Here is a 27,937-nt window from a genome sequence, read left to right on the forward strand (position 1 = left end):
GCTTTGTTAAAAAAATATATATATTTTGAGTCATTTTGTACCAACATTGTACAGTAAACATCAGTGGCACAGTGGTACACCAATTTATAGACTAAAATATCGGATATCTTTTAACTGATACACAAAAATTTTAAATATCTACGCCAATATCCAATGCCAGTATCGTACTGGCGTGTACTTAGGCTTATTCTTTATCCTAAGATGTTGAACAGTGAGTAATAAAGCAGCTCATGTACAGTAAAATAGTTTTGTTCAAATGTGATCCAACCTTTTGTTAGTGGGCGCTCCCAACTATATCCAATACAATTTCACAGATTGTTTAAATAAGTGTTAAAAAAAGTCTAAAATGTATGACTAAATCTGATGTTTATTGTATCTTCCAGCAGCAGAAGAATCTGGAGGGGTATGTGGGCTTCGCCAGCCTGCCCAACCAAGTGTACAGGAAGTCCGTGAAGAGGGGCTTTGAGTTCACCCTGATGGTCGTGGGTAAGATCAGGCTCTATGCTGCTTCTCTTGAATCATTTCATTGTGTTGTTTGTGGTTGGCATTTCGAACTCCCCCTGTGCTCCGAGTAAGTCAGTGCCCCTTCGTTCTGCCTGTGTATCTTTATGGTCAGAGATATAGGGGAGATGTTTGCATGTTTTTCTTCTGGGAATCACAGGCTCCCTCATGATTCGATACGATACATAATACATGGATCTAGTCTTGTCATAAAACTAAAATTTCAAACTCGATTTCAAAATTAAGGAATAAAACTCAAAACTCCATACAGCTTCCAAATAGAATGTGATTTTCAACATTAAAGGTGCACGAACTTCTAAGGTGGAGGGCCTGCTGCTTGCTTGTCTCCATGGAGATGTTTTTTCTTTAACTGGAATGTGCCACAGTAGAGCATTAAACATATCTCCATTTCAATTACAGGTGTTCTATAGCGCAAAAATACCTTAAGAAAACATAGATTCTTACCATGTGCAGACTCGCTTCTCCATAGATCTGAAGGCAAAACAGTAATATCTCCATGAAGACAAGCAGGAGGCGCACACTCCATCAGAAAAGTTTCTCATTGCATCTTAAAATTGTAGTATCTTATTTTTCGGACTATAAGTCGCTTATTATACTCGCACCAGCCAAAAAATGTTTAATGAAGAAGAAAAAAACATATATAAGTCACACTTTTTGGGGGAAATTTATTTTATAAAATCAGATACCAGGAACAGACATTTCATGTTGAAAGTCAAGTTCTAGTAATAACAATAGAAGAGAGAACAACAGACTGTTAACGTCACGTATGAACAGGTCTTCAGATAAACTATAACATAAACAACAGAACAGAACAAGTTTACCAAACTCTCCATCTCACTGTAAATCACTAAATCCATTCAATTCTTCATCCTCGGTGTCACTTCTGAACAACTCCGCGACCTCTGGAGGTAAACAGAGCGCCGCTTCCTCTTTCGTGTAGCTGTTGTCAGACTCACCATCAGTACCAGTTAGAATTATTCCCGCCTTTTGGAATCCCGACAGGATGGTTTCGGTCATCACTGAAGTCCAGGCTTTGTCCATCCATCCAGTGACTTCAGAAAAGTTTCATGGTGCACCCACCCGATTGCCCTGAAGCTGTTTTCCATCTCTGCCTTTCACCAGTCCCTCACAAGTTTCTCGCTCACTTCAAACTTTATTTCTGCTGCTCGATTACTTTTTTTCAGCTGCATATTTCACTCTTTGCAGCAGGACAGAGTCTTTTTCTACAGGAGACATGTGCAGCAGAGTGAAGTGACAGTGGTACAGGAGTAATAGTAGCAGCAGATACTGATACACAAGAAAATTTTAATATATAAGTTGCAGGAAACACCCAAACCATAAAAAAAGTGTGACTTGTAGTCCCAAAAATATGGTACTTTATTGTATTCCCATGTGCCCTTATATTAGTGTAATCCCTCAGTGGTCCAGGTAGGTCCCATAGTGTTTGAGTATCTACTTTCAATACAAGTTTCAACATCGATTAGTGTGTGTTTTTCGATACTTTTACTTTTGTTTAGTTTGCCTGTATTTCTTGGATGTGGCTTCCTGCTGGAGCTTCGTGTTGATTGTAACACTGGATTGTTTGAGGGGCTCTGATGTGGCTCTTGTCTCGGGGCCAACATCCTTCTGGTGTGACCGCTGCGTGTTTGGAGGGAAATGTTGCTCCAGGTCACTGCTGTTTCCTGTGGGAGAGCGCTGCAACATGAGCCTATGCAGAGCTGTTCTACTGTAGTTTCAAGGCGCACTTGTGGAACTTTTCCGGTAGGGGGCCGGTCACAAGCTTGTTTCCATGGAGATATTATTGCTTTGCTTGAAAGGTCTCACAGTTAAACTCATCTATTCTATGTTGCATTTGTTGAGTTACAGGTTTTACTACTCAAAAATACTGTGAAAAACATGCATATCTACAGTAAGTGAGCTCGCCTCTCCACAGATCTTAGCTGTTACTTGGCCTGGGGGCTTGTCACCATAAAATAGATTAGTTTAATGACATTCTAGACATTCTAGATAAAGAAATAAGATTTACATAGACAAGAAAGTTAAAAGGTGCACTATGTAACTTTTTGATTGAGGGTCCTTCTTGTTACTTGTTTCTATGGATATGGCATTGCTCTGCCTGGAATGTTCCACAGTATGGCATTAAACAGCTCTACCTTTACATTTATCCAATGACAGGTGTTTCTGTAGCTCAAAAATAGCTAGAAAAACAGGTATTTTGACTGTGAGCGCAGTTTCCTCTCCACAGATCTGACCTGTGACTTGGTCTGTTTTGGTCTCCTTGAAGATAGAAAGTTTTAATGCCATACTGTGAAACATTCCAGACAAAGCAACAACATCTCCATGGTGAAAAGCATTCGACAAACCCTCCACCTGAGAAGTTACACGGCGTAGCTGTAATCAATGGCTTTTTGCGCAAGAAAATCAGCATGAGAGTGAGCTGTGTTTGAGCTGAAGATGGACTCTTAAAATAGCTGGTATCTTGGACAGTGTGGAGATTTGGCTGGAGTCCAGTTTGTTATATTGAAAGATAAACAGACTTGTAGATTGTCAGCATGCTCGTCGTTCTGGCTCCATGTCACTGGACCGGATATTTCACTGGGGCCACTTGATTATGAGAAATATTTAAGACAATTTTGTAGCTGATAAGAAAGTGGAGAAAATAATAATAATGGCTCTCCTCGGAACAATTCTCTAGCAAGTTTAAATTCTTTTATATTTTTCCAGACATTTTGTGAACATTTAAACAACTACCGTATTTTCCGCACTATAGGGTGCTCTGGATTATAAGGCGCACTGTTATTAAATGGTCTATTTTTGAACTTTTTTCACAAATAAACTGCACCAGACTTTAAAGGAAACCCAACAGTGTGATGGGTGAGTGGTTTTGTTTGTTTGGTGCGTTCACGGTGACTCTGGGCTTTGTTCAGTTCTGGCGTGTAGGGAGGGTGCTGTCTGGGACCAACGGATTGTCGGCGTGTTCGCAGTGACTCAGTTGTGTCTAGAAGTGGCACTCACTTTTTCTCTTTGTCTGCTTCTGTGGGTAGTGCGTCTTTGTAGTTTACTGAAGTCGTGCTGGGACACCGAGTGGATTCGTGTATAGGGTGCTCTGGATTCTGGGGCGTGCAGTCATTTTTTGATGGGGTTGGAGGCTTATGAGCGCTCCCTATGGTGCGGAAAATATGGTATTTTGAATTAAAAAATGAACAACATTGACTTATCAGAGGACTTTTTAAAGCAACTTTGGAACATCTCCCCAATTCAAAAAGGTGATACTCCAAATTTTTTTTTTTTCAACAACAATTTTTACTTTGAAGTTTAGTAGGTTTGATTCTAACAAAGTCAAATTATTATTATTATTATTATTATTATTATTTTCTACACATTTAGTGATTTAGTGAAACAGTATTTTGAGCAAAAAGTCTAGACCTAATGTATAAACTTGTTTTATCAGATGTCTTTTTAAATTAACTGTGTGTAAAACTTTCATTTTAAATTCTATAAACGTGACCTTACTGTGTCCCCAGATACGAGGTAAATGTAAATGTGGAAATCAAATACAGCTTTCACTGATAACAGATAATGCTGAGTTATTCTTAATTACAAAAACACTGAACACAATAGCCATGAGACAGACAGAGCAATAACATAAAAACCAAGCAGGTGATGGATCCCGAACCAAAAAGTCACATAGTGCACAGAAAATTTTAATTCCGTTTTGTGTCCTAGCGCCCAGCCCTACGTGCCATAAAGACCAGTGGTTCTATTGTTTTGTTTGTTTGCCTTTCTTAGTTAGCCCTTTTAAACAAAGGCGGCGGCTCTGTACAGATCACTGACTCTGTGATGGAGAGATCCGGGCCGGTTTGACCTTTGAGTCCGCCCAGCTCCACTCTCCACAATCACAATCAACAGTGGCACAGGCTACTCACCGGTCAATATTTAACTAATCACAGGGAAATACCCATACAGCGGCGTTTGTTTGCCACATGCGAGGTCATGTGGTAAACTCCTGCAGAGGACAAAACGCATGCAGGATTCTAACTGATTTCATTATCGCAATACACTGACCGATTACAATTAGCTCAGACTGAGACTTAAACTTCATATTAATCCACACAGTAGCTCACACATCACAATATATTTTAATAACAAAGAGTAAAAAATATAAACTGTAATAATGAATTGTAAATAAGTAGCAATAAAAATATACTAATCCTATATACAACTGAGTGCACGCTGTAGCTAATCATGTTAAGCAACTGTAGAGATAAATACATGTGTTGTGGGGGATGTCACATTTTATGGTAAGAGGAAGTATTGTGGTAGTTCTTATTTGAGCCTGTAAAATGACTGTATTCTAAGCAGGGCCAAACAATATAACATAATGTGTAATTGTTCAGAGTTTCCCATTGATTTTGTTCGGACTACAGTGGCACACTTTCTATATTAATAAACTTTCATTTAATTTGTAGTGTTTGAATGCCACTTATTTCTTGTATTTCATGTTTAAGCAGTCTTTTTGAACAGTGTAGTTACTAGGGATGGGACAAGATCTTACAAAACACAAGATGACACATACTAAAAATGATCTTGTGTGATTTTTTTTATTTTTTAATTTTTTGGATTGAAAAAAAATTTAGTTTGCAAGTTAAGTTTTTGAGAATGCGTACTTCCAAAAAAGCAGAGCTACAATGACAGTAAATTAAAAATGGTTATTCTAGAATTGGGAACTGAAAGGCATAAAGTGTTTATTATAGCCTAAATAATCTTGTCTTGTCTCGTTCTCGTAGGTCCAACGTCGTGTCTCGTCTCATCTTGTGGAAACTGTATCTCGTGTCACCCCTAGTAGTTACGTTTTATGTTAATGAGATTTTGTCATGCCAACGTCTAGACCATTGTTTCCCAAAGACAGGGTCGTGAGGTGGAGGTGGGTCACAAGAAATTTTTTTTTTGGGTCGCTTTGTCACAATCTGCACCCCTCACCGGTCCTCACTTCTTCTTCGTGCACCTCCCCGCTCCTTATGTGCACGGAGAAGAAGTGACGAGTAATACTAATTGTTCAGAGAGACACGATCACTCAGTCAACAATAAAATATCCTCATTAATGTTCAATAATGCTCACAAATTTATTTTGAGGTTTACGAATAATGTCTGTTGACTTGGGTTGCGAAGATTTTATTTGTTTTTACTTTTAAAATGTGGGTCCCCAGAAAAAACACTTTGGGAAACACTGATCTAGACCATGTTCTCTTGAGACTGCAGAGAGAATTTTAGACTGCAGGGGACCACTATAGTCTCTTCTATTAATGGGAAACATTGTTGTTACTTTTCTCATTTTTCACAATTCAAACGTGCCAAGAAGAATTGACACAAAACTCAAATATGAACTGACAAACTTTATACTATTTTTTTTTTTGTCCTTCACAGATCTAAACTACAGAGTTAGGAGCGTTTACGCAGAATAAGGAGACAGGAGATTTAGTTTTTAGTGGCGGAAATTCTGGTGCCTCAAAAACTGCATCCTTTGCATTTTGCTAATTGCATCCATTCAGATTGGGATTTCGATTCAGTTGCTCTTATCACAACTTTGAGAGGCCAGAGTGGAGCCAACAACTAGCATGCCAACCTCGCATTTCCTGATTATCGGACAATGGAACCCTTTATAATTGGATGCAGACAGTACACAACAGCTGACGTATTTGGACCTCAACAGCTGCTTATGCCATGTATCTGTGCTATAGCAAGACAAATTCTGTTCAAATACATGAGATAAATGTGGGTATAGGGTTATTAAAAATGACACTTAAACACTGGACCTTCGAGAATAGGACAAGATGACATGTTGATATTCTTTAGGCTATAATTAATACACTGTGCTTTTCAGTTCCCCAGTTTTAGCTTCCCAGTTCTTTATTTACTTTATTTCATATTTCTGCTGTCACTTTAGCTCTGCTTTTTGGGATGACACATGGTCAAAAAATGTAACTCGCCAGTGCAGAGATTTTATCCCATCCCTAGTAACTACAAATCTGCAAATTATCTGTTCCATAATGGTGAGTTTTTGCACAGTTGTAGAGAGTATTATCTGTTCCATAAGGTTGAGTTGTTGTACAGTTGTAGGGAGTATTATCTGTTGCATATGGGTGATTTGGTGTACAGTTGTAGGGAGTATTATCTGTTTCATAATGGTGAGTTGTTGTAGAGTTGTAGGGAGTATTATCTGTTACATTAGGGTGAGTTGTTGTACAGTTGTAGGAAGTATTATCTGTCACATAAGCTTGAGTTGCTGTACAGTTGTAGGGAGTATTATCTGTTCCATAAGGGTGAGTTGTTGTACAGTTGTAGGGAGTATTATCTGTTGTAGGAGTGAGTTGTTGTACAGTTGTAGGGAGTATTATCTTTTACATAAGGGTGAGTTGTTGTACAATTGTAGGGATCATTAGCCGTTGCATATGGGTGACTTGTACAGTTGTAGGGAGTATTATCTGTTACATAAGGCTGAGTTGTTGTACAGTTGTAGGGAGTATTATCTGTCACATAAGGGTGAGTTGAGTAGTCTTGTCTGAATCATTTTTAGATAACACAGATCTTCATTTTTGTCAGTATCTCCGCTCTTAGCTGCGTGTGTCTAAAAGCGTAGCTGTCCCTGTGCTCTTTGGCTGTGGTCCTGTCTCAGCGGGACATGTGGGCCCACAGCTGATCGCCAAGTCTGAGCGCAAGTGTGATCTGACAAACAATGGGCCCATTTAAAAAGCACGAGGAAGATCTGTGCTCTGCTCCTCTTTCTTCGCAGACACATTTAACAACATGGTTTAAATGCTCCGTATCTCTCAGGTTAACTACACAAAACGGACACAGCGGTATTCAGTGTTATTGTGGTCGTATTAGACTTAAAAAACTTTATTGATCCACAAGGGAAATTATTTGGAGATAGTAACTTACACATCACAATATATTATAACAACAAAGAGTAAAAAAAAAAGTATGTATATAAATGGTAGGGTTGGGACGAGACACAATTTCCACAAGACAAGACGAGATTTAACATCATTTCGAATACTTTTAACATTTAACGTTTCACGATTCAATTTCCAGTTTTTGCCTCACAGTTTTGTATTTATTTGATTTCATAATTTCTACTACTGCTTTTTGGAACTGTAACAGATGTGACTCACCAACATGTGACCCTTTTTTGTCCAATCCAAATATAAACACACGGAAAAAAAAAAAAAAAACTTCACAAGATCATTTTGCTCATGCGTTCACAATTTTGTGGTAATTTAGTTTCACGAGATCTTTTACCATCCGTAATAAATGGTAATAATAACTTCAAAATAAGTATAAAGTAAAATTAGGCATAGTGATATAAATGCATGTACAAGTAAAAGAAAAAAAAAAAAAGAAAAAAAGAAACGTAGTAATGCAAATATATCTCAGCTATATACAAGAGGTCGTAAGGGGAAAACGGTACAAAGATGAAATAATGAAGGGTGAGTTGTTGTAGTGTATGGAGTACAGTAAGAATGTAGTCCTGTCTGAATGTAAATTTTAAATAATATAGGAACTTTTAAAATGCTAAAATATTATCAAGTGGTTTAGGTTTTATTTTCTTGTGCACTAATTTAGGGCTTTTGGTCTTAGACTCAAGAGGGCACTGCGCTCTCTATCAGGAACTGTATGTACTTGCTGCACTAATACAGTTTAAAAAAAGGGAACTAAACCACAGCTGAACCTGTGTCCCCAGAGCCTTAACCTGCAGATACATGACACATCCACGTTTGTCTCATTCTCAGTATATGGACAGACAATTCTCATGTGGTGACCGTTCAGATCAGAGAGAGGCAATTTGGATTTAAACCAACTGGATTTCAACAGACTCATGTGAGGCTCGTTCTGCTTTCTGACTGGATAATTGTCTTGACAACCAAAACACCAAATTGTAACATAAACAATTGTAATATACATGTCCAATGTTTTTCTAATAAAAAATAAATCAGTTTTATGATTGAAGCAGTAATAGATTTGAACATGTTTGCCTCATATTTGGGTGACGTTTGTGGAATTTCAAATGAAATTCTTATGTACAGTTCTTTATAAAATTCAGTCAACTGCTTAGGCCTAATGTTGAGTATAGAGTTTGTGATTCTAATCTGATCTGTGTCTCTGTTCTCTGTGTTTAGGTGAATCGGGCCTGGGCAAGTCCACACTCATCAACTCCCTGTTCCTCACAGACCTGTACTCTGCAGAATACCCCGGGCCCTCACATCGAATCAAAAAGACTGTACAGGTGAGACACTGCCCACTCCCACAGCTATGCTCCTGTCTGGGGCTGAAGTAGGGAAGTCCTGAGCGTGTTTATTTTGACTACAGATCCGATACAGATTTTTTAATATTTGCAATTCCCGATACCAATCCAGTACCGATTACAATATTGTAAAATAATGGCGTAAAGTCGACCACAGTACAACTGCTTCAGAACACTGTGACAGAGACGTGAGGTGATGTTTTTCACCATGTTATTTATTTATGTTTGAGGCCTGTAAAAAGAGGAGAAACCCTGCCTAAGCAAATGGCTACTTAACATATGTAAACAAGTTAGTGCCTGTGGCTCTGCTCAGCAGTTTGGACATGAGAGGTAAAACAAAACACTATCCCTGTCATTAATCATATTTTGTGTGGATTTAGAGCTTCCTCAGGGTGTGTTTAAGCTGCTCTAGGTGTTAGCTGCAGTGTTGGCAGTGACAGCTCTGTGCAGAAGGCTTTATGCGCCGCATCGCCCAATCTGTTCACTCAATCGGATCCAAGCCAATACTCTAAAAATGCCTAGATCTGTGGCCGATATCAATACCAGTATCAGATCGGAACATCCCCAACCGTGACAGGCCTGTTGTTTTCCAACTTGGATCATGTTTGTGGTGATGTTGTGGTAGAGCATAGAGCACCCTGAAGCCTGTACCTGAGAGCTGACTGACTGCATTCTGGCTCCACATGTGTCTGTGATCTTCAGGTTCCTCTGCATAGTCACATAATGAACCCAGAAGTGTGAGGCAACGCTCAACTATGTCAGCTATGGTTTTATTTATTATTCGCAGCCTCTTTTTATTGTTTTAGGATGTCATTATGATCATTATTTTTATGAGCACTGATTTTCTCTGTGCAGCACTTTGGAAATGTTAGTTTAAAAAATACTAAAGGGCGACAGGTGGTAGAGAGTTTGTCCTCAGAGCCGAAGGTTGACAGTTAGAATTCCACTATTGACATAAACAACATTGGTTGAGCGGTCAGTTCCAGCAATTCAGAGCAGAGCAATTCCAGCTCCCACAGCTGTCTTTCTGTCTTTGGGAGAGACACTTAACCCACCATGCCCCCAGTGTCTGCGTACACCGGTGTGTAAGAGTGGCTGAGTGGGTGAGTGGTTCCTTGATGTAAAGCACTTTGAGGGCAGTGAAGATGAAAAAGCACTGTATAAAAATGTGACCGTGCACAATTTAAATAAAGTGGATTGGGTTGGATGGCTTGTGTCTGGACTGAGCAGACTGTACTTTAGGGCTGCATTATTTATGGTCCCACATCACAAAACCTTGTCTGATCATTGGTCAGGAACTTGAGCTGGAGGATTTGACCTACTGTGTTGTGTATGTTTTGGGTTGATGGGGAGTGCCTTAAGGAGAAAAACACACACTGTTGACTGTAAATCTGCTGGTTCTAACACTGTGTCCCTGTCTGTCTCTGTCTGTGTGTCCGTGTCACTGTCAGGTGGAACAGTCCAAAGTGCTAATAAAAGAGGGTGGTGTGCAGCTGCTCCTCACCATCGTGGACACCCCGGGCTTTGGAGATGCCGTCGACAACAGCAACTGGTAATGGCAAAAACAACCGACCCAAACAAACCCAACAGACACAAAATGACTATATCTAGAAATTCTGCTGTTCCATTGTGCATTTTCACACCCTTGTGTTTCTGTGTGCAGCTGGCAGCCCGTCATCGACCACATAGATAGTAAGTTTGAGGACTACCTGAACTCAGAGTCTCGTGTGAACCGCCGACAGATGCCCGACAGCAGAATCCACTGCTGCCTGTACTTCATCGCCCCCTCTGGACACGGGTAGGACTGCAACAACAGTGAATTTGCACATGCTCTTCACTTTATAGAAACATTTGTAAGAATAGTTTGGTCCCATTTTGTTACCCTGCCTCTCAAGTCAATTTTCTTCACTTAATGATTGCCACATTTGGTGATTTGGTAAGAAAATGGTACACATGTGACGAAGTGCTGCTCACCTCTCCAGCTCCAGCGTGACTGTGCAGGGGAAGAATGAGAGGAAGAGCCCAAAATAGTGTGAGGGAAATGAGGGGTCATTATTGGCCCAAAGGTCAAAGGAGCGCCCTGTAATCCTTATGGAATGTAGCACTTCACAAACAACTGCCATTCAAGTGTACAGGAGGAGGGGCCGGACACTGTAGCGGCACTAATTCTGTTCACAATGTGTCACTTGGCTTTTCATTATTCCTTAAATTTGTTTCTAAACATTTTACTAAAACGCATAGTTTCAAACGTGCTGCCTTTTTCATCAAATGCAGTTCCATATTTGTGAAAGAGGCCAGTTCTCCTCTTGAGGCTGTGGGGCAGATCGATCTCCCCTCCCCCACTGCCCTGTACCCTCTCTGATTGTATGTGGCCCAGTATTTATTACAGTATGGTGAAAAGGGATGGATATAAGCACCAGTCCCTTTAAGTGCTCTCAAAGGTGATGAGGAGTCTCACTGATGACACGACCGTGAAACGTTCCTCCTTTCATAAGATTCATCCTGTGCACTTTGCTTGTCAGCTCTATACTTTGATTTCCACATCAGCGTCTCTCAGTTTGTACCGAGTGGGTGAGGGTCAGACAGTTCACATGCACTTTACGAGGAGGAGACTCATGGGGTGTTTACATTCACAGGTGGACATGGAGTGGGACAATATATTCTCAGATTTTTGACAAAATTGGAAAATTGCAAATAATAAATGTTATAGACAGTGATATTCAGATGAATTGTGAATCTTATCTTTTCATTATCTGATTATTGGCCCAAAAATACTGAGAGATTATTTTTTGTTTCTGTTATCAACCTGAAGTACAATTTTCAAATGGTCAAGAATCTCATAGTATCCTGTATTTAATAGTATTTGTACTGCAACCTTACCTACGACAGCTGCTCATGTCTTCCATTGTGGTGTAGTGTTTCCACCACTGCCTGTTGTGTTCACTGGGGTCCTGTCATTGTATCTGCCCTGTGGCCGCACACTTCCTGTGATGGAGAAGGCTTCAGTCTGCAGGGAGGAGGAAACTGAGAGAGGAGGATACAGAGACACAGGAAGAACACGCACATGACCGTAAATGATAAGGCTGCAAGATTAAGCTCAATCCAATCACTTTTTTTAAACCCTGCACTTTAGATCTGTACACATGAGTCTCGTGGAAATGGGTTAGGGTTAGGATAGGTTTAAAGGTGCACTGTATAGCTTGTCTGGTGGAGGGTCCTTCACCTGCTTGTCCCCATGGAGATGTGGTCAGAATGTTCCACAGTATTCCCATAAACTTAAGAATCTCCATGGAGACTTGCAAGCCAAACTAGGGGTGTGCAAAAATATTGAAATATCGATATCTTATCGTTTAATGTGATGATACAGTATCGATATTGTGGGCTGCTGTATCGATATATCACCAAGAGTATTTTTTGGTGTATTTTACTAAATGATTTTGTAACAGCTACAGTTTTGTGGAAGGAAACTCAACACATTTGAGATTTTCACTGTTTTGATGATTAAAATGTTTGTGTTTCATATGAATTTTCCACAAGAAGCAGTTTAACAAAGACTTTTAGTATCACAGCCACGATTTAGCCTTTATATTTTACTGAACCGTATCGAATCGATTTGGAATATATCTTATTGAATCGAAAGCGCACTGTATCAAGATATGTATCGTATCGTGGCCTATGTATAGAGGTATGTATCGTATTGGCAACTTCTTAATGACACCCAGCCCTAAGCCAAACAGTTTAGATCAGGCATGTCCAAACTATGGCCCAGGGGTCAAATGCGGTGCTCAGACAAATTTTTCTTGGCCCTCAGACTTCCAGGTGAATTGGCCCAAATTACCTTGCATCAATTAAAACATATTTTTTTACTGCAAGTTTTTTGAAATCTACCTTGATTAAGCTAATATTTCATATTTAGTGTGTGGTTTTAAGGATCTTAGCATGAATAAAGACTGATGTTTCATTCTAGCATGTTAAACATGCACACATTTCAATTATTCCCTGTACTGAGCATCAGTCTGCAGCCCTCAATCGGCCCTCTGCTTCGTCTGTGTTTAGATATGTGGCCCTTGATGAAAAAAGTTTGGACACCCCTGGTTTAGATTGTGGTGAACTGACCCCACTGACAGTAAGCATGGGTGTCTTTGGATTTTTTCAACTACAGGAGTTTGTTTATTGCTCAAAAATATCTCAAGACAGATTAGTGTAATACCATACTGGTTGCAGACCCAGAAGAGTTACACAGTGACCCTTTAAGTCAGTGTAACGTGCCATAGCATGTAAAACCATCATGTGTTTCGAGTTCTCATGTGAGTCCTGTTTGCTGTGTGCAGACTGAAGCCGCTGGACATCGAGTTCATGAAGAGGCTCCATGAGAAGGTCAACGTGATCCCACTGATCGCCAAAGCAGACACACTCACCCCCGAGGAGTGCCAGCAGTTCAAGAAACAGGTCAGAACACAGCGTTAAGCATTGAGGCAAGGGATTTTGTTTAGTTTTAGTCTCAGTACTTGTTCTTATTATAGCAAAAAGGACACGGTGTGACTTTTTTGGCGAAGGGTCCATGTCCTGCTGCTTGTTGTTGCTTCGCCTCGAATATTCCAGTGTGACAGTCAGCTTATACACAATTAGAGGTGTTTAACAGATATTTTTATTGTTAGTAAAATACTTTGAAAAACATGCATTCTTGCTGTGAGTTGACTTGCCTCTTTACAAATCTGACCTGTAACTTGTAATTCTCTACAGCATAATTTAGTCAAACAAATAGTTACATATAATTGAAATGAAACTTGAACCCGTTCTTGTAGATTACCACATACAGGGAGAAATGTTTTGATATTTGTTTTCATATGCAAATGAAGCAATATCATTTTATGGTCTAAATAAAACCATAACCATCAGAGTGTAACTTGGGAATGGATGACGGCTCAGTAATTATGGTTGATTTTACACTCTTGCATTATATCAGTCAAGAATTATACTACCAAAAGTTGTAAAACACCCTAATTTTTTCCAGTTATTTATTGCAATTCAAGTCGTGCAAGTCTAATGAAGAACTTGAAATGGTACAAAGGTAAGAACTGAACAGACAGAGGTTAAAAAAAAAAAAGATACAAAATACAAGTCCAAGCTCTGCCAAAACGTCCTCAGGAAAAAAGAACAAGATGGTAAAGCTTGAAAACCTGGAGTGTCCAGCAGCACAGTGTCCAGACTTAAACCCCATCGAGCTGGTTTGGGATGAACTGGACAGAAGAGTGAAGCAACCTACAAGTGCCACACATTTATGGGAACTTCTGCAACAGACTTAGGAAGAACTTTCTGAAGAATATTTGATTTCTGTTGTAGAAAGAACGAGTCCCGAGTGTGTGCAGCTGTTATATCTGACAAAGATGGACACACACATCAATCAAAAGTTTAGAATACTTTTGGTCAACAGTAAAGAGTAAACTTTTTTAAAAATTTAAAAAGTGTGGTGTTCTAAAAATTTTGACCGGTAGTGTTTCCCCTATCACTAAAAACATGTGTCATAGATCCTGGTTAAATAAAGGTCAAATAAATAAATAAATATTCTCTTTCCTCTCTGTAGATAATGCGTGAAATCCAAGAACACAAAATCAAGATCTACGAGTTTCCAGAGACAGACGACGAGGAGGAGAACAGGATGGTCAAGAAGATCAAGGTGTCCACACAAGTCTTTAAAAACTCTGTCTGCGTGCATGTGTGTCTGCGTGTGTGTCACTGTATGTCTGCCTGTGTGTGTGTTTGTATATATGTGCGTGGTTGTGGTTATGTTTACACTTGTGCTGTTTGAACAGGACAAACTGCCATTGGCCGTAGTAGGAAGCAACACTATCATCGAAGTGAACGGAAAGCGGGTCCGAGGGAGGCAGTACCCCTGGGGAGTGGCAGAAGGTACGGCCCGGGCATCAGAACTCATCCAAACGGGACCAGTTTGGTCACTATGCTAAAATTTCAAACTCCACTTCGATAATAAGGAATAGACTCAATTTTCAAAACAGTTTCTAACACCACGATGATAATAAAAAACTCTCTTTATTTAAACAATAGAATTTGAATAAATAACACTGTAATTCCTAATGTAATCTTGTTTTTTCCACAGTTGAAAACGGTGACCACTGTGACTTCACCATCCTCAGAGACATGCTCATCAGGTACACTTGAACGCACCACCTGTAAAACACATACTGACCATTCAATGACATACCACACTGTCATTGAATGGTCTATTTTCAAACTTTTTTCACATATAAACTGAACCAAACTATAATCCCCATTAAACGAAACACAACAGTTAGATTAGTTAGTCAAACTTTATTTAAGGCATTCACAATAACTCTCAACTTTGTTCAATTGTAACGTGTAAAAAAATATTGTCTGAGACGCTAAATTGTTAGTGTATTCACAATAAGTCATAATAGTTCAAACAGTTGGGTGATTCCGGCGTCCAGCACATCCACATCCCTCTCGTCATTATCCGAGTCAGTGTGGTTACTGTTCCCTGGCAGTTCAGTGATGATTCGGGTCTTGGTGAAAGCTCGGACCACAGTTGATACTGATCCTTATCCCGGGCGTCCACGATCCGTTGGCAGATCGTGGCGTAAGTCGCTCGGCGCTGTCTCTCTGTCTTGGTGAATGTGTGTTCTCCTTCTCTCATCCACTGCTCCCACACACCTCACACTTTCACTTTATAACAGTCTTGAGTTTAAAATGGGAGTTGTAAGTGTGTCTCTTGACAGGTGCATTTTTATATTAAAAGGAATCACAGTATGTATTACTCCTGATGCTCCTGACTACGGGAGCCGTAATGTAAACTTTGTAGTTTACTAAAGTTGTAGTAAGACATCCCGATAAATTCATATATAATGTGCTCTGGATTATAAGGCGTGTAGTCGTTTTTTGATTAAATTAAAGGCTTTTAAGTGTGCCCTATAGTGCGGAAAATACTACTTTGATACTTTGATACTCTGCACGCTGGAGAGCACTGTATACATGTCTATGGGAGAATGTTCAGCAGGTACCATGGTGACACATTATGCACACATTAACAAACACAGACTGATGAGAGTTTAGAAAGAAAAAGAGAAAATAGATTTAAGCAACACATTTTTATGAACCTGTGATGTCTGATTAAAGTTTAACAAAGCCTTAGACAGAGCAGTGCCCACAGTTAATGTCACACACCTGTTGAGAAGTATCAGAATATCTCTCTTTCGGTCCTGGATCACTCTTGTATTTTCTGTCTCCAGGACCCACATGCAGGACCTGAAGGACGTCACCAACAATGTCCACTACGAGAACTACAGGAGCAGAAAACTGGCTGCGGTCACCTACAACGGAGTGGACAACAATCGCACCAAAGCACAACTCTCCACCAAGTGAGTCTCTGCTCCTGTCTTAAAGTGCATATGGCAGGTTTTCAGGTTATTTGGTCTCCCGATTTATGTTATTAGGTTCTTTTTTCAGACCAGGGGTTTGTTTTCATACCTGACCTTCATATCTTTCGACTGCTCACTAGCGTTTTTCCTCAGAGTGGTCATGTGATGTTGCAGGTTTATACAGGTTTTGGCACTGTCTTCCTATTGCTGGAGACAGGACGACAGTGCCAAAAGCAGCAGTCGAAAAAACTGAGGTACAGAAACAAGCCCTTGGTCTGAAAAAAAAAAAAAAAAAAACATAATTACCTAATAACATAAGGTTTTCAGGTTTGACTTAAGGCTGTGCAATTAATCAAACTCATATAATCGAGTTGAAACGTTTAACAGAGTTTATTTTTTATATAAATTAGTATATTTATTTAATTTTTTTTAAATATGGAGATTGTAGAACAGATGGATATATAGTTTATTTTGGATATATTTGTTTTTTCCATTCCTTATTTCATATTCAAAGTATATTTTATTTATTTTATATTTTATACATCACAAAACTGTAGGTACTATATATTTGTAGCCTATATTTTCAATTTGAAAGTTTTGCGTAAATTACCAGTAACAAAGTGTTTTGTTTTTTTTGAGAGAGAGAAATGCTGAATAAAATACATCGTGTAACTAAAAAATAATTGTTTAATATTGACCCAAATAATCGTTATAATGATGTTTTCCATAATCGAGGAGCCCTAGTATGACTTAGTTTGGTGAGATGATACATGTGGTCAATATTTATCAGTTTTACATCAGTTCAGTAGCAGTGTAAAAAGTTGAAGTTGAAAAGTACACATTTACAGGAAGTAGCGATGAGTTCTAAAATTGAAAACCTCTAGCTATGACATCAACGCATAAAATTCGAGCCAAAGTGCAGTTTACGCACAACAAAGGCATTTTTCTGACACTTTAAACCTTTATTTAACTAAATAAAGGTGATGTCATGTATTATTTTCAATCTAATTACAACTATTGTGTTATTTAGACATGTTACGTATGTCATAGTTGCTGAGTGACATTATAAACATCACCAAAATTAAAGAACCAGGCATGATTTTTTTTTTGTGTGAAATTCTTGAAATATTTGTTACCTGTTTCATTGAGCTGAGTATTCTAATCTGTCATATGCACTTTGAGGAAGTACAGTTCTATGAGTTGAACATCAGTCATGCAAGAAATGCGTAGATTTGGTCATGGACTTTTTTTTTAATTCAGTTAAACAGTTTGCCTTTGCCTTCTAAAATAAAATGACTATTATATTTGATAAGTAAGGCATGACTTAGGAAGAAATGCCCAAATAGAAATGCCACCAAACGCCTGCTGATTTTTTTTAAATAAGACAATAAAACAGAAATCTGAATTGTGACTGACTAATTTCAAGGGAAAAATGTCACACAAGCTACAAATTGTTTCAAAACTTGTTCCAGAAATTCTTTACTCTCCATGACATGACATAAACTCAACCTGTGGACTTGCTGTGCTGTTGTAACTTTACTGAAATGCGCCTGTGTGTTTTGTCCCGTAGACTTGACACAGTTGAAGGAATGTAAGTGGGTGTTTTACACTTTTTGGTTTCCACGTGAATGAGCCCTCCTCCTCCTCCCCACACCGGGGCCTCCTCCTCCTCCTCCTCCCCCCCACACCGGGCCTCCTCTCTGGGTCTCCTTGGATCACTCTGTTCTCCCTGTCCTCCTCTAACAACGCCCTAACCATTATCAATGAACTCAAACCGCTCTTTTTGCTCAGATACACACAAATCAGCACACCGGATGGAGTGAAGGCGCTGTACCTGATTTTCACTGTCTTAAAAGTGTGAAAAACAGAACTAGTTCATTTTAAAGAGCCCATAGGATGTGTTACAATGTTGTTTCCTCATCACAAACATACAAGCAGTTGTGTTTTGTTTCATTCACAAACATTTAACACACAAAAACTGCATATTTAGGTTCATCTCTCAAACTGAAAATACTCTGGTCCACCTTGTGATGTCATGTGGTAATACAGGAACTGTGTTTTTAAACCCCATGCGTCTTCACTGGAATCATTTGGATAATTTCAGTCCTGGAATTGCAAATCTCTACTGAAAAAAGGTCAAATGTAGCTCTTAAGTGTAGCTGAAAACTCCCACTACATGACATCACAAAGTTGAACAACGCATTTTAAGCTTTGGAGATGTAGACAGACTAATAACAAAGAGTTGCTCAAACATGTGAATGAAACAAAACATATCTCCAGGTCTGTTTCTGATCAGGTAACAACATTATAACATGGCTAAAAGCTCATAAGAGTCCATTTTGCGTAATATAGGACCTTTAAATATTGCAGGGGTCCAGAGTTCGTCCTCACTTACCTTCTGCGTTCAGAGCATCATCATTATTCACCACAATGAACTAATAAGCACTCATAACTCTTACAGAGCAGTATGGACAAAGCTAACAACAACTAGCATGTTAACACTGACCTCCTGATCATCAGAGAATAAAATGCTGTCTTATTAGATGCAGACATTAGTGCAGTGGACATATTTCGACTTCAAGAGCTTTTTACGAATATAACTGCTGGGTAGGGTTGTCAAAAGATGTTGAAAATCAGATACCAATCGATACTAATATTAATATCGAAACTAGATACTATTTTGAGCAGGTATCGATACTAAAAAAGTCACATTCACGAGACAGAAATGAGCCTTTCCTGAATAGCTTTAGAAATATCTTGAGCTGTATCAGAACAAGTATAAGAGCAACAGTGTTGGGGAGTAACAGATTACATGTACCGGAGTTACATAATCAGATTACAAATTATGAGTAACTGTATTCAGTTACAGTTACTGTTACTGTTTCAATTAGTGGTAATTGGATTACAGTTACTTTGTTGAAATAAATTGATTACATGGAGGTATTTTCCTGTTTTCACATTTTGGGCTAAACCTGGACTAAAACCAGGACTAAAGTAGGACTAAAACCATAACTAAACCAGGATTAAAACCAGGTCTAAAACCAGGACTAAACCAGGACTCTAAAACTAGGTCTAAAACTAGGTCTAAACCAGGACTAAACCAGGACTAAACCAGGACTAAACCAGGACTAAAACTAGGTCTAAAACCATAACTAAACCAGGACTAAACCAGGACTAAACCAGGACTCTAAAACTAGGTCTAAAACTAGGTCTAAAACTAGGTCTAAAACCAGGACTAAACCAGGACTAAACCAGGACTAAACCAGGACTAAACCAGGACTAACTAAACCATAAGGACTAAAACCAGGACTAAACCAGGACTAAACCAGGACTAAACCAGGACTAAACCAGGACTAAACAGTAAACCTAACAGTAGGTGGACATAATTGAAGGCAGCAGTGATTGCATATAAAAAAGCATTTCTCTATTAGAAATATTTTGAATATGCTTAAGCTTAAGACTGAGCTTTTTATTGTCTTTTATCAAACAAAATTTCTTATATGAAGATTTCCTGGTCTTTGCTCCTCTACAGCAAACACTTACCTGTTCATGGAGACTTGGGCTCAACAGACAATTTGAAGAGAACAAACAAGAATTTTCAGGATGTGGTTGGTACATTCATGTAGTTTAAAAAGCATGACAATATCAAGTAATCCAAAGTATTCAGATTACATTACTCACCTAAAGTAAATAAATGGATTTTGAGGTATGTAATCTGTAATCTGTAAGGGGAATACATTTTAAAAGTAACCTTCCCAACACTGCAGAGCAAATAGACTAGTATTTATTACACAGATATAAGGGTACATGTTTTTTTGTTTTTTTTAATCTTTGTGGAATCGGTATTGAGTATCAAGTCTATTCCTCAGTATCGAGATATTTTAGCATCGTGTTTCGTGACAACGCTAGACAATTTTGCTCAAATACATGGAAAAATCTGGTACAGCGCCTTCAAGCTTTGACAATACATTTTAATTGTTATTTGATCAAACAATGTAGTATTAAAATACTGTTGAAAATCACAATTATATAAACCGATAATGGAGAATGACATCGTTTCCTTACTAACCAGTAAACGCCTCCTGACTCAGCCCACAGGTGCGGCCCCCTCCTGGATGTTCGTGGTACTGCCGCTGTCTCTCCTCCGTCGTACCCTCTCTGCATCCCCCTTTCTCCAGTGTCTAACTTACAAAACAAAAGACCCAGAATTCAGTTGTAATGCTGTGAGGAGGTCATGGGGTGTAATGTCAAAATCTCACCGGGAATGAATCTCAACAGAATGTTTACGAATGTTTTTTGGGGGAAATTCTTTTAATAATTGTTTAAAGTGTCTATGACAGGTGTTCATGGTTTTCTAATCATTATTTAGTTTCAGTGGTAAATATTAGTCATAGTTTTATATCAGACAAGTGGCAATTTATGAAGATGGATAAAAAAAAAATCAGGAAGTTTAAAGCGTTTCTCCATGGAGACTAAACCAGATCAAGTAACTGGTCAGATCTCTGGAGCAGTGACCCCACTCAGAATGTCAGAATGCCTGTTTTTCTAAGAATTTTTGAGCTATAAAACCACCTGTAATTGAATAAATGTAAGATAGATCTGTTTAATGTGATACTGTGGAACATTCCAGGCAGAGCACTGACGTATCCACTGAAACAAGCAGGTGACAGACCCCCTGCCAGAAAGTTACACAGTGCACCTTTAAATTACATGAAAGAGAGATGTATTTATGGCAGTTTAAAGATGTATTTGATAAATTTTGTGTAAATAGACAAGTGTTTGCATTTGTGTACAGTATTGTTGCTAGGTAACAGTTTATTACATGCCCTTGTCCAGTGAAAAAGTAAAATTATAAACTTCACCAAAATTGCCAAATGGAAAAAAAACAGATCAGATTGTCAGGTATTTAAAGATTAAAGAAAGGTTAAAACCATACTTCGGAACATTCACAGTGGAGATAGATACGTTTTATGCCATATTGTGTAAAGTTTATAGCCAAAGGAACAACATTTCCATAGAAACAAACAGGAGGAAGCCATAGAAGAGTCAGGTTTGTGGAGATGCAAGCCCACGCACAGTAACAACATGTTTCTAGTGCAATAAATGCAACCAATATGGGAAAAGAAAAGTGTCTATTTTGGCCAAAAACGTACATACTATAACTTTAAATGTACAACTTTTAGGTTTGGGGGTCAGTCACCTGCTTGTTTCCATGGAGATGCTGAATGTCCCTGAATGGCATTAGACATATCCATCTTGCATTTACTCAATAACATGGGCTTTAAATTACCTAAAAATCTTTAAAAAAAAAAAAAGTTCTGACTTGTGACTATGCCTTGTGGTGTCACCTGCTGTCTCCGTCCAGCTAAATAAGCGTAATGCCATACTGTGAAACATTCCAGGCAATATCTACATGATGAGAAGCAAATAATGATTCCTCCACCAAAAAGTTACACAATGGATCTTTAATATAACCAAGATGTACTTGTGGAAAGTCTCGAGCAGTGTAACCTGTCGTACACACTTTAAACGACACTGATTCGGGTGTGATTTTGGTTTTCCTAATGTGGGACTTGAGAATAGAGTAACAGCAGTCACGTCTTCCTCTCTCGTCGGCGGTTGCTCTTCTCCGGAGCGAGTGATCTGACCCTTTCCTCCCTCTGCTTCAGGAGTCCTCTGGCCCAGATGGAGGAGGAGAGGAGGGAACACGTGGCCAAGATGAAGAAGATGGAGATGGAGATGGAGCAGGTGTTCGAGATGAAGGTCAAGGAGAAGGTGCAGAAGCTCAAGGACTCGGAGGCTGAGGTAATTTAGTCTTAGAATAACTTTATTTACCCACAAGGGGAATTATTTGGACACAATAGCGCACGGGAAATTATAATAACAAAGAGAAATTGTATTATACTTTCTAAATATGTTGCAAAATAGCAAAAGACTGATGTTAAAAATATAAAATAAAAATATCTCAGCGGTGACTTGTTGTACAGTTGTAGGGAGTATTATCTGTTGCATAAGGACAAGTTGTTGTACAGTTGTAGGGAGTATTATCTGTTACATAAGGACAAGTTGTTGTACAGTTGTAGGGAGTATTATCTGTTACATAAGGGTGAGTTGTTGTACAGTTGTAGGGAGTATTATCTGTTCCATAAGGGTGAGTTGTAAAGTTGTAGGGAGTATTATCTGTTGTAGGAGTGAGTTGTACAGTTGTAGGGAGTATTGTCTCTTACATAAGGGTGAGTTAGATTTTAATTTTTTTATTAAAAAAAATTAAATTATAATTGTTTTTTTTTTTTTTTTTTTTTTTTCGTACATAAAAAAAAATTGAGAAGTGTCAAACATTGCGCAAAAAACAAAAAAAAATACACACAAAATGGCACGAGCTGACAAGGCTAAAAAATACAATAGCAGGTATCTTTTCATGTTATCATACATTTTGAAAGATTTTATTATTATTATTATTATTTTTACTGTTGGAGACTATTTTAAGTGACTTAAACAGGTTTTGTCTTTCCACTTCCATGAATGTTTCCCAAGTACAATTATAAAATGTATAATAATAATAATAATAATAATATCACAGTCCATATGCAGTTCAGATTGGACATGAAATAAAAAAAAATAGCTCTCTTAGTGTAAGAAAAAACGAGACACATTGGATGATGACTGTGGTGGTGCTTGTGCTGTACAGCTGCAGAGGAGACACGAGCAGATGAAGAAGAACCTGGAGGCTCAGCACAAAGAGCTGGAGGAGAAGAGACGCGTGTTTGAGGACGAGAGGAACAAGTGGGAGGAGCTACAGAGGCTGGAGCAGCAGAAACTCGAGGCGTCCAGGTAACATCACTACGTCCAGCTTAAAGGTCCTATATAACACAAAATGAACTCTTGTGAGCATTAAGTCTTGTTAGAATGTTGTGACTTCATCACAAACATTAGTACATTTGTGGTTCCCAATGACCCAGTAAGACATTATGGCTTTTTTAAATGTTATCTTTTGATTTATGAACTTGTCTCACTAATTTATGATGTTTTGTGTGATGCCATTAACAGAAAACCACTATGGAGCATCTTTTTTGCAATTGTGCAGTTTGTGCAATGATAAAAGGCATTCTTATTCTTATATAATCATGATAGGAACTAGATTACAATGCTGTTTTTTATCTTCAAGCAGCCCGGCGCTTCCACATCCACAAGCACAGCAGTGTGACGAATAATGTTGTTATCACTGTCAGTGTAACAGGGCTCGTTATTTGACTGTGACTCTCAGCAGCAGTGACACTTTAGACTGCGCTCTCACCTCGCAAAGTTTTTCCTTTGTTTTGAGAAATAAATAAGAACGAGGCGAGGGATTAGAGACTTTTGCCACATTTACATGAGAGCTTTGATTCTGAATGAAAATGGATTCCACTTTTAAAAAATTATGTGAACAGTAAATGCCTAATGAAAATTATTGTTCAGAAATAGTTCATTGCGAAGTAAGTGGGTGGTTTATTTTTAAAGCCAAATTAATTTATTCCTCAATCATGTAAATGTAAAATAATTGCGGTGGTTCAGTGCATGTTCGTTGGGTCGCCCTTCGCACGCAGTCCAGCCGATCCAGCTCCACCAGTCCTAGCTCTGGACTTTCATCCACGTCTCTTTGGATTTGTGAGCGGGATGTGGGAGTGGGCCGAGGTAGAGCAGCCGCTGACTCGTTGATCTTCTTTCTCACTTCTTCATCATGCTTTACGTCTGTAAAGCATGATGAGAGAATATTCCAGCTCATGTTTGTGTTCGTGGTGGAACGACAATCTGAGATGACAAAAAAGCCAGTAGCAGCTGAAGTGTGTGTTTTCTTCCGGTCAACGTAAATATGTTCATGTCCATGTCCAATCAGAACCTTCCCCACCCCCAGAAGTTGAGCGGAATTAAATAAAGGCCATTTAATGGGTTTTCCATGTTAACCTCAATCCATGTAAATATTTTAAATCAGAACTATTTAATTCAGAACAGTTCATTTGGAGTTAAAAGGCATCATGTAAACGTGGTCAGTGACTGGTTTAAAAAAGAGACTGACTGGAAATGTGACCAATCAGAAGCAGTGTTAAGATGGTTTAGAGCTACCAAGTGGACAACAACTCTGTTTTCAGCACACATTCTTGTGGATTTTATGGATATACATTGTCATTTAGTGACCCTTTTGTTATGGGAGCATAAACAGACATGCATTTAAAGTTTACAGACCAGGCTTGGAATTGTACTTTTATGGACTTATATCTGTCTTCACTCATCTAACTGATCTGATCTGACTTAACAATCAACCCTTTCAATTTTTTATGTTTTCAGAACTCTGGAGAAAAACAAAAAGAAAGGCAAGATCTTCTAATGCGGCGGGCAGTACCACGCTGGGTCGTGTTTGCCAACGACTGCGGTCAGGACTCCGGCGTGCGGCTCTGACCCCGCCCTCCCGTACGCCACCGCTCCCGGCCACCAGAGGGAGCGCCGGGGTTCCGCACTGCCTACGGACTCATCACCATCAACGAATGTGTTTACTTTAACCACGCCACAAAAGATAACCCCATTTTAGAAAGGCCAAACCCCCATCTGTTCTCATGCCATTCTTTTCTCAAAGGTGCAATATGTAACTTTTTGTTTGAGGGGTCCGTCACCTGCTTGTTTCTATGGATACGTCTATATGTACTCTGCCTGGAATGTTCCACAGTATGACATTAAACAGCTCTACCTTATATTGATTCAATTACAGGTGGTTTTATAGCTCAAAAATACCTAGATCTGACCTGTAACCTGGTCTGGTTTCATCTCCATGAAGACGAGAGACTGAGAAACATTCCAGACAAAGCAATAACATCTTCATGGAGAAAAATATTTGTTGGACCCTCCACCAGAAAAGTTACACAATGCACCTTTAAGGCTCATTTGTGCTCTACGTTCTAAACGCGTACACATTTCTGTTGGTCTTCTGGGTTGCCCTGTCCGTCATTTGGTCCATCTCTTCTTCAAAAGCAGTGGAGCTGTACATGAGCTGACCACTGGGGGCAGTATTGAACACAACTCGATATTGGAGGCAAACATAAAATAAAAAAAAAAGTCACTAAAACCATCTACAAAACAAATAAATGTTTTGCTCTCCACATTTTTCCTGACTTTTTTCCACCAGATACGATTGGAAAAACTGGACGCCCTCATGTTTGTTGCTCTATTTTGTCCATTTTGGTCAGTTCCCAAACAGACTTTAGTGCCCTCTGGTGGTGGCTTAAAGGTGCACTGCACAACTTTTCTGATGGACGGTCCGCTTCCTGCTCGTCTCCATGGCGATGTCATTGCTTTGACTGGAACATTCCACAGTACACATTAAACCGATCTATCACGAGGGAGACAAGCGGGTTACAACACTACGCTACATTACAGTTCAGATCTGTGGAGAGGCGCCTCTATTTACAGACAGAATTACCGTATATTCTGGACTATAAGTCACACGGGACTATAAGTCGCACTTTTTGGGGAAATGTATTTTGCAAAATCAGAGACCAGGAACCGACATTTCATCTTGAAAGGCAAGTTCTAGTATTAACAACAGACTGAAGTTACTTATATTAATATTAACAGTTATTCAGATAATTATAGCATAAACAACAGAATATAAGTTTACCAAACTCTCCATCTCACTCCAAATCACTAAATCTATTGAATTCTTCATCCTCTGTGTCACTTCTGTGTGACCTCCGGAGATAAACCATAGATCCATGATGTAAACAGAGCGCCACTTCCTCTTCTGTGTCGCTGTCATCAGACTCAGCATCAGTTCCAGTTAGAATTATTCCGGCCTGGCTATCAGTCTGAAAATTTTAATATATAAGCTGCACCGGAGTATAAGTCGCAGGAAACACCCAAACCATGAAAAAAGTGCCACTTACAGTCTGAAAAATACGGTATTTTATTTTAAAGCAATAGAAACACACGTAATGAATAAATGCAAAATGATGCGTTTAATATACAAAATTTCCAGCGAGACAAGTAGTACCCAAGAAAAGTTACACAGTGCACTTTTAACTGAACACTGTCTTTACATTGGAGATATTTGGTTTAAGTATAAAAAGTATTAACGCAGTGACGCACGCATGTGTTTACGTACAAAAGTGGAGCATAAATGAGCCTTTAATGTAATCGTCGTCATACTGATTCTGTCTCAGCCCCTCCGCTGCTCTCTCTAAAACCAAGGTTGCTTCGATGGACTTGTGTGTGTGTGTGTGTGTGTGTACAGTTAAATTTCAGACAAAATGTTGTACAATCATCTTCTGGTGGTGAATTTGTTTACAGGAATTCTGACGTGTGAATAGTACGGTAGCTCTGAAGGGACAAGTGGCATGGTTGCAAAAACTACAACGAATATACAAGTGAAAGTGTCTAATTAAAGTAAGTTAAAGGGCTCATAATACACGATTTTTCTCATCACAAACAGACCTGGAGTTGTGTTTTGTTTCATTCACACGTTTAACACACAAATTTTGCATATTTACAGGCTGAGGAAGTGCTCCACTGTGTTTTTAAACTCCATACACCTTCACTAGAATCATTTGGGTGATTTTTACAAAGAATTGCTCATTTCTATTAAACAAAAAGTAAACAGTAGCAGTTCTCTACAGCTTCATGACATCACAAAGTGGAACAGTGCATTTTGAGCTTTATAGATATACACAGACTAATAAAGTGTTACTCAAACATGTGTGAATGAAACAAAACACAACTCCAGGTCTGTTTTTGAGGAGATAACAACATTCTAACACGGCTTAAAGCTCACAAGAGTCAATTTTACGTAATATAGGACCTTTAAAGGGACACAATGTAACTTTTCTTCTGCGTGGTCAACGTGCAACTTGTCTCCATGGAGGTGTTTCTTTTTTGCCTAGAATGTTCCACAAAATGACATTAAATAATCTATATCCATGGAGACAAGCAGGTAATGTTACTAGACCCAGTTTTACAAGTCAGATCTGCTCACTGTTACATTTTTTTTCTATGTTTTTTTTTTTTTTTACAATAACATTCAATAAAAATACAATACTGATAATTTTAATGTCATACTGTAGAATCATACAGGCAACAAAATATCTCCGTAGAGACGAGCAGAAAAGTTACATTGCGGAGCTTTTAAATACTTTTGACTTTGTGCTCTTTTTTTAGCCGTAAATTAAAGTTATATTCCAAGATAGCTTTTGCAACCTCCCATAAGTAAGTATAACTCTGCATTATTTTTGTGTTTTTGTGATTTGCGGTCACTTGTCCTTCGGGGCCTCCGTAGTAGTGAACCTTTTATGGTGAGGACGTGAACTCACTCATTTTACTTTAGACTTTGCGTTACAGTTGAAAGTGCAGAAATAAAACAATAAAACCGCACCTTGGGCCTTTTTATAGATATGAATTATGTAACCCCCTCCTTCTCCCTTTTGTGTTTATCTATTCTTGGACCACCATTATAACTTTATTTTTATATATACCGAGCCAGCTGAAGTTCTCACATCTTTTATAAGAAAATCTGTTTGGATGTGCCCTGGTTGAACTAAAGGACTGTTTAAAGTGGGACATGAAGAGACAACACCACACTTTGCTTTGGCTATGTATCCATTTGTATTTTTAATGTTGTTTTTCATTTGTACTTGTACAAAGTCACTTAATAAACCTGTGATGACATGGACGCAGGCTGTGCACAGATGATCACATTCTT

The 27,937-nt window shown here is 38.8% G+C and overlaps 1 protein-coding gene across 1 annotated transcript; it reads left to right on the plus strand.

Annotated features, from left to right (window-relative positions):
• Window positions 1–335: 335 nt before the first annotated feature.
• On the plus strand, window positions 336–27,907 carry LOC110163983 (septin-7). Its single transcript, XM_020929001.2, has 12 exons — window positions 336–486; window positions 8,700–8,806; window positions 10,276–10,376; window positions 10,488–10,622; window positions 13,156–13,273; window positions 14,409–14,501; window positions 14,638–14,734; window positions 14,943–14,994; window positions 16,090–16,218; window positions 21,888–22,023; window positions 22,907–23,049; window positions 24,541–27,907. Exons 1-12 carry the CDS (start codon window positions 351–353, stop codon window positions 24,578–24,580), a joined length of 1,287 nt encoding a protein of 428 aa, XP_020784660.2. The 5' UTR covers window positions 336–350; the 3' UTR covers window positions 24,581–27,907.
• Window positions 27,908–27,937: the final 30 nt, after the last annotated feature.

The sequence above is a fragment of the Boleophthalmus pectinirostris genome, unplaced genomic scaffold, assembly GCF_026225935.1.
Source record: "Boleophthalmus pectinirostris isolate CB_2022bp ecotype Guang Dong unplaced genomic scaffold, ASM2622593v1 HiC_scaffold_6, whole genome shotgun sequence".
Classification (NCBI taxonomy): Eukaryota; Metazoa; Chordata; class Actinopteri; order Gobiiformes; family Gobiidae; genus Boleophthalmus; species Boleophthalmus pectinirostris.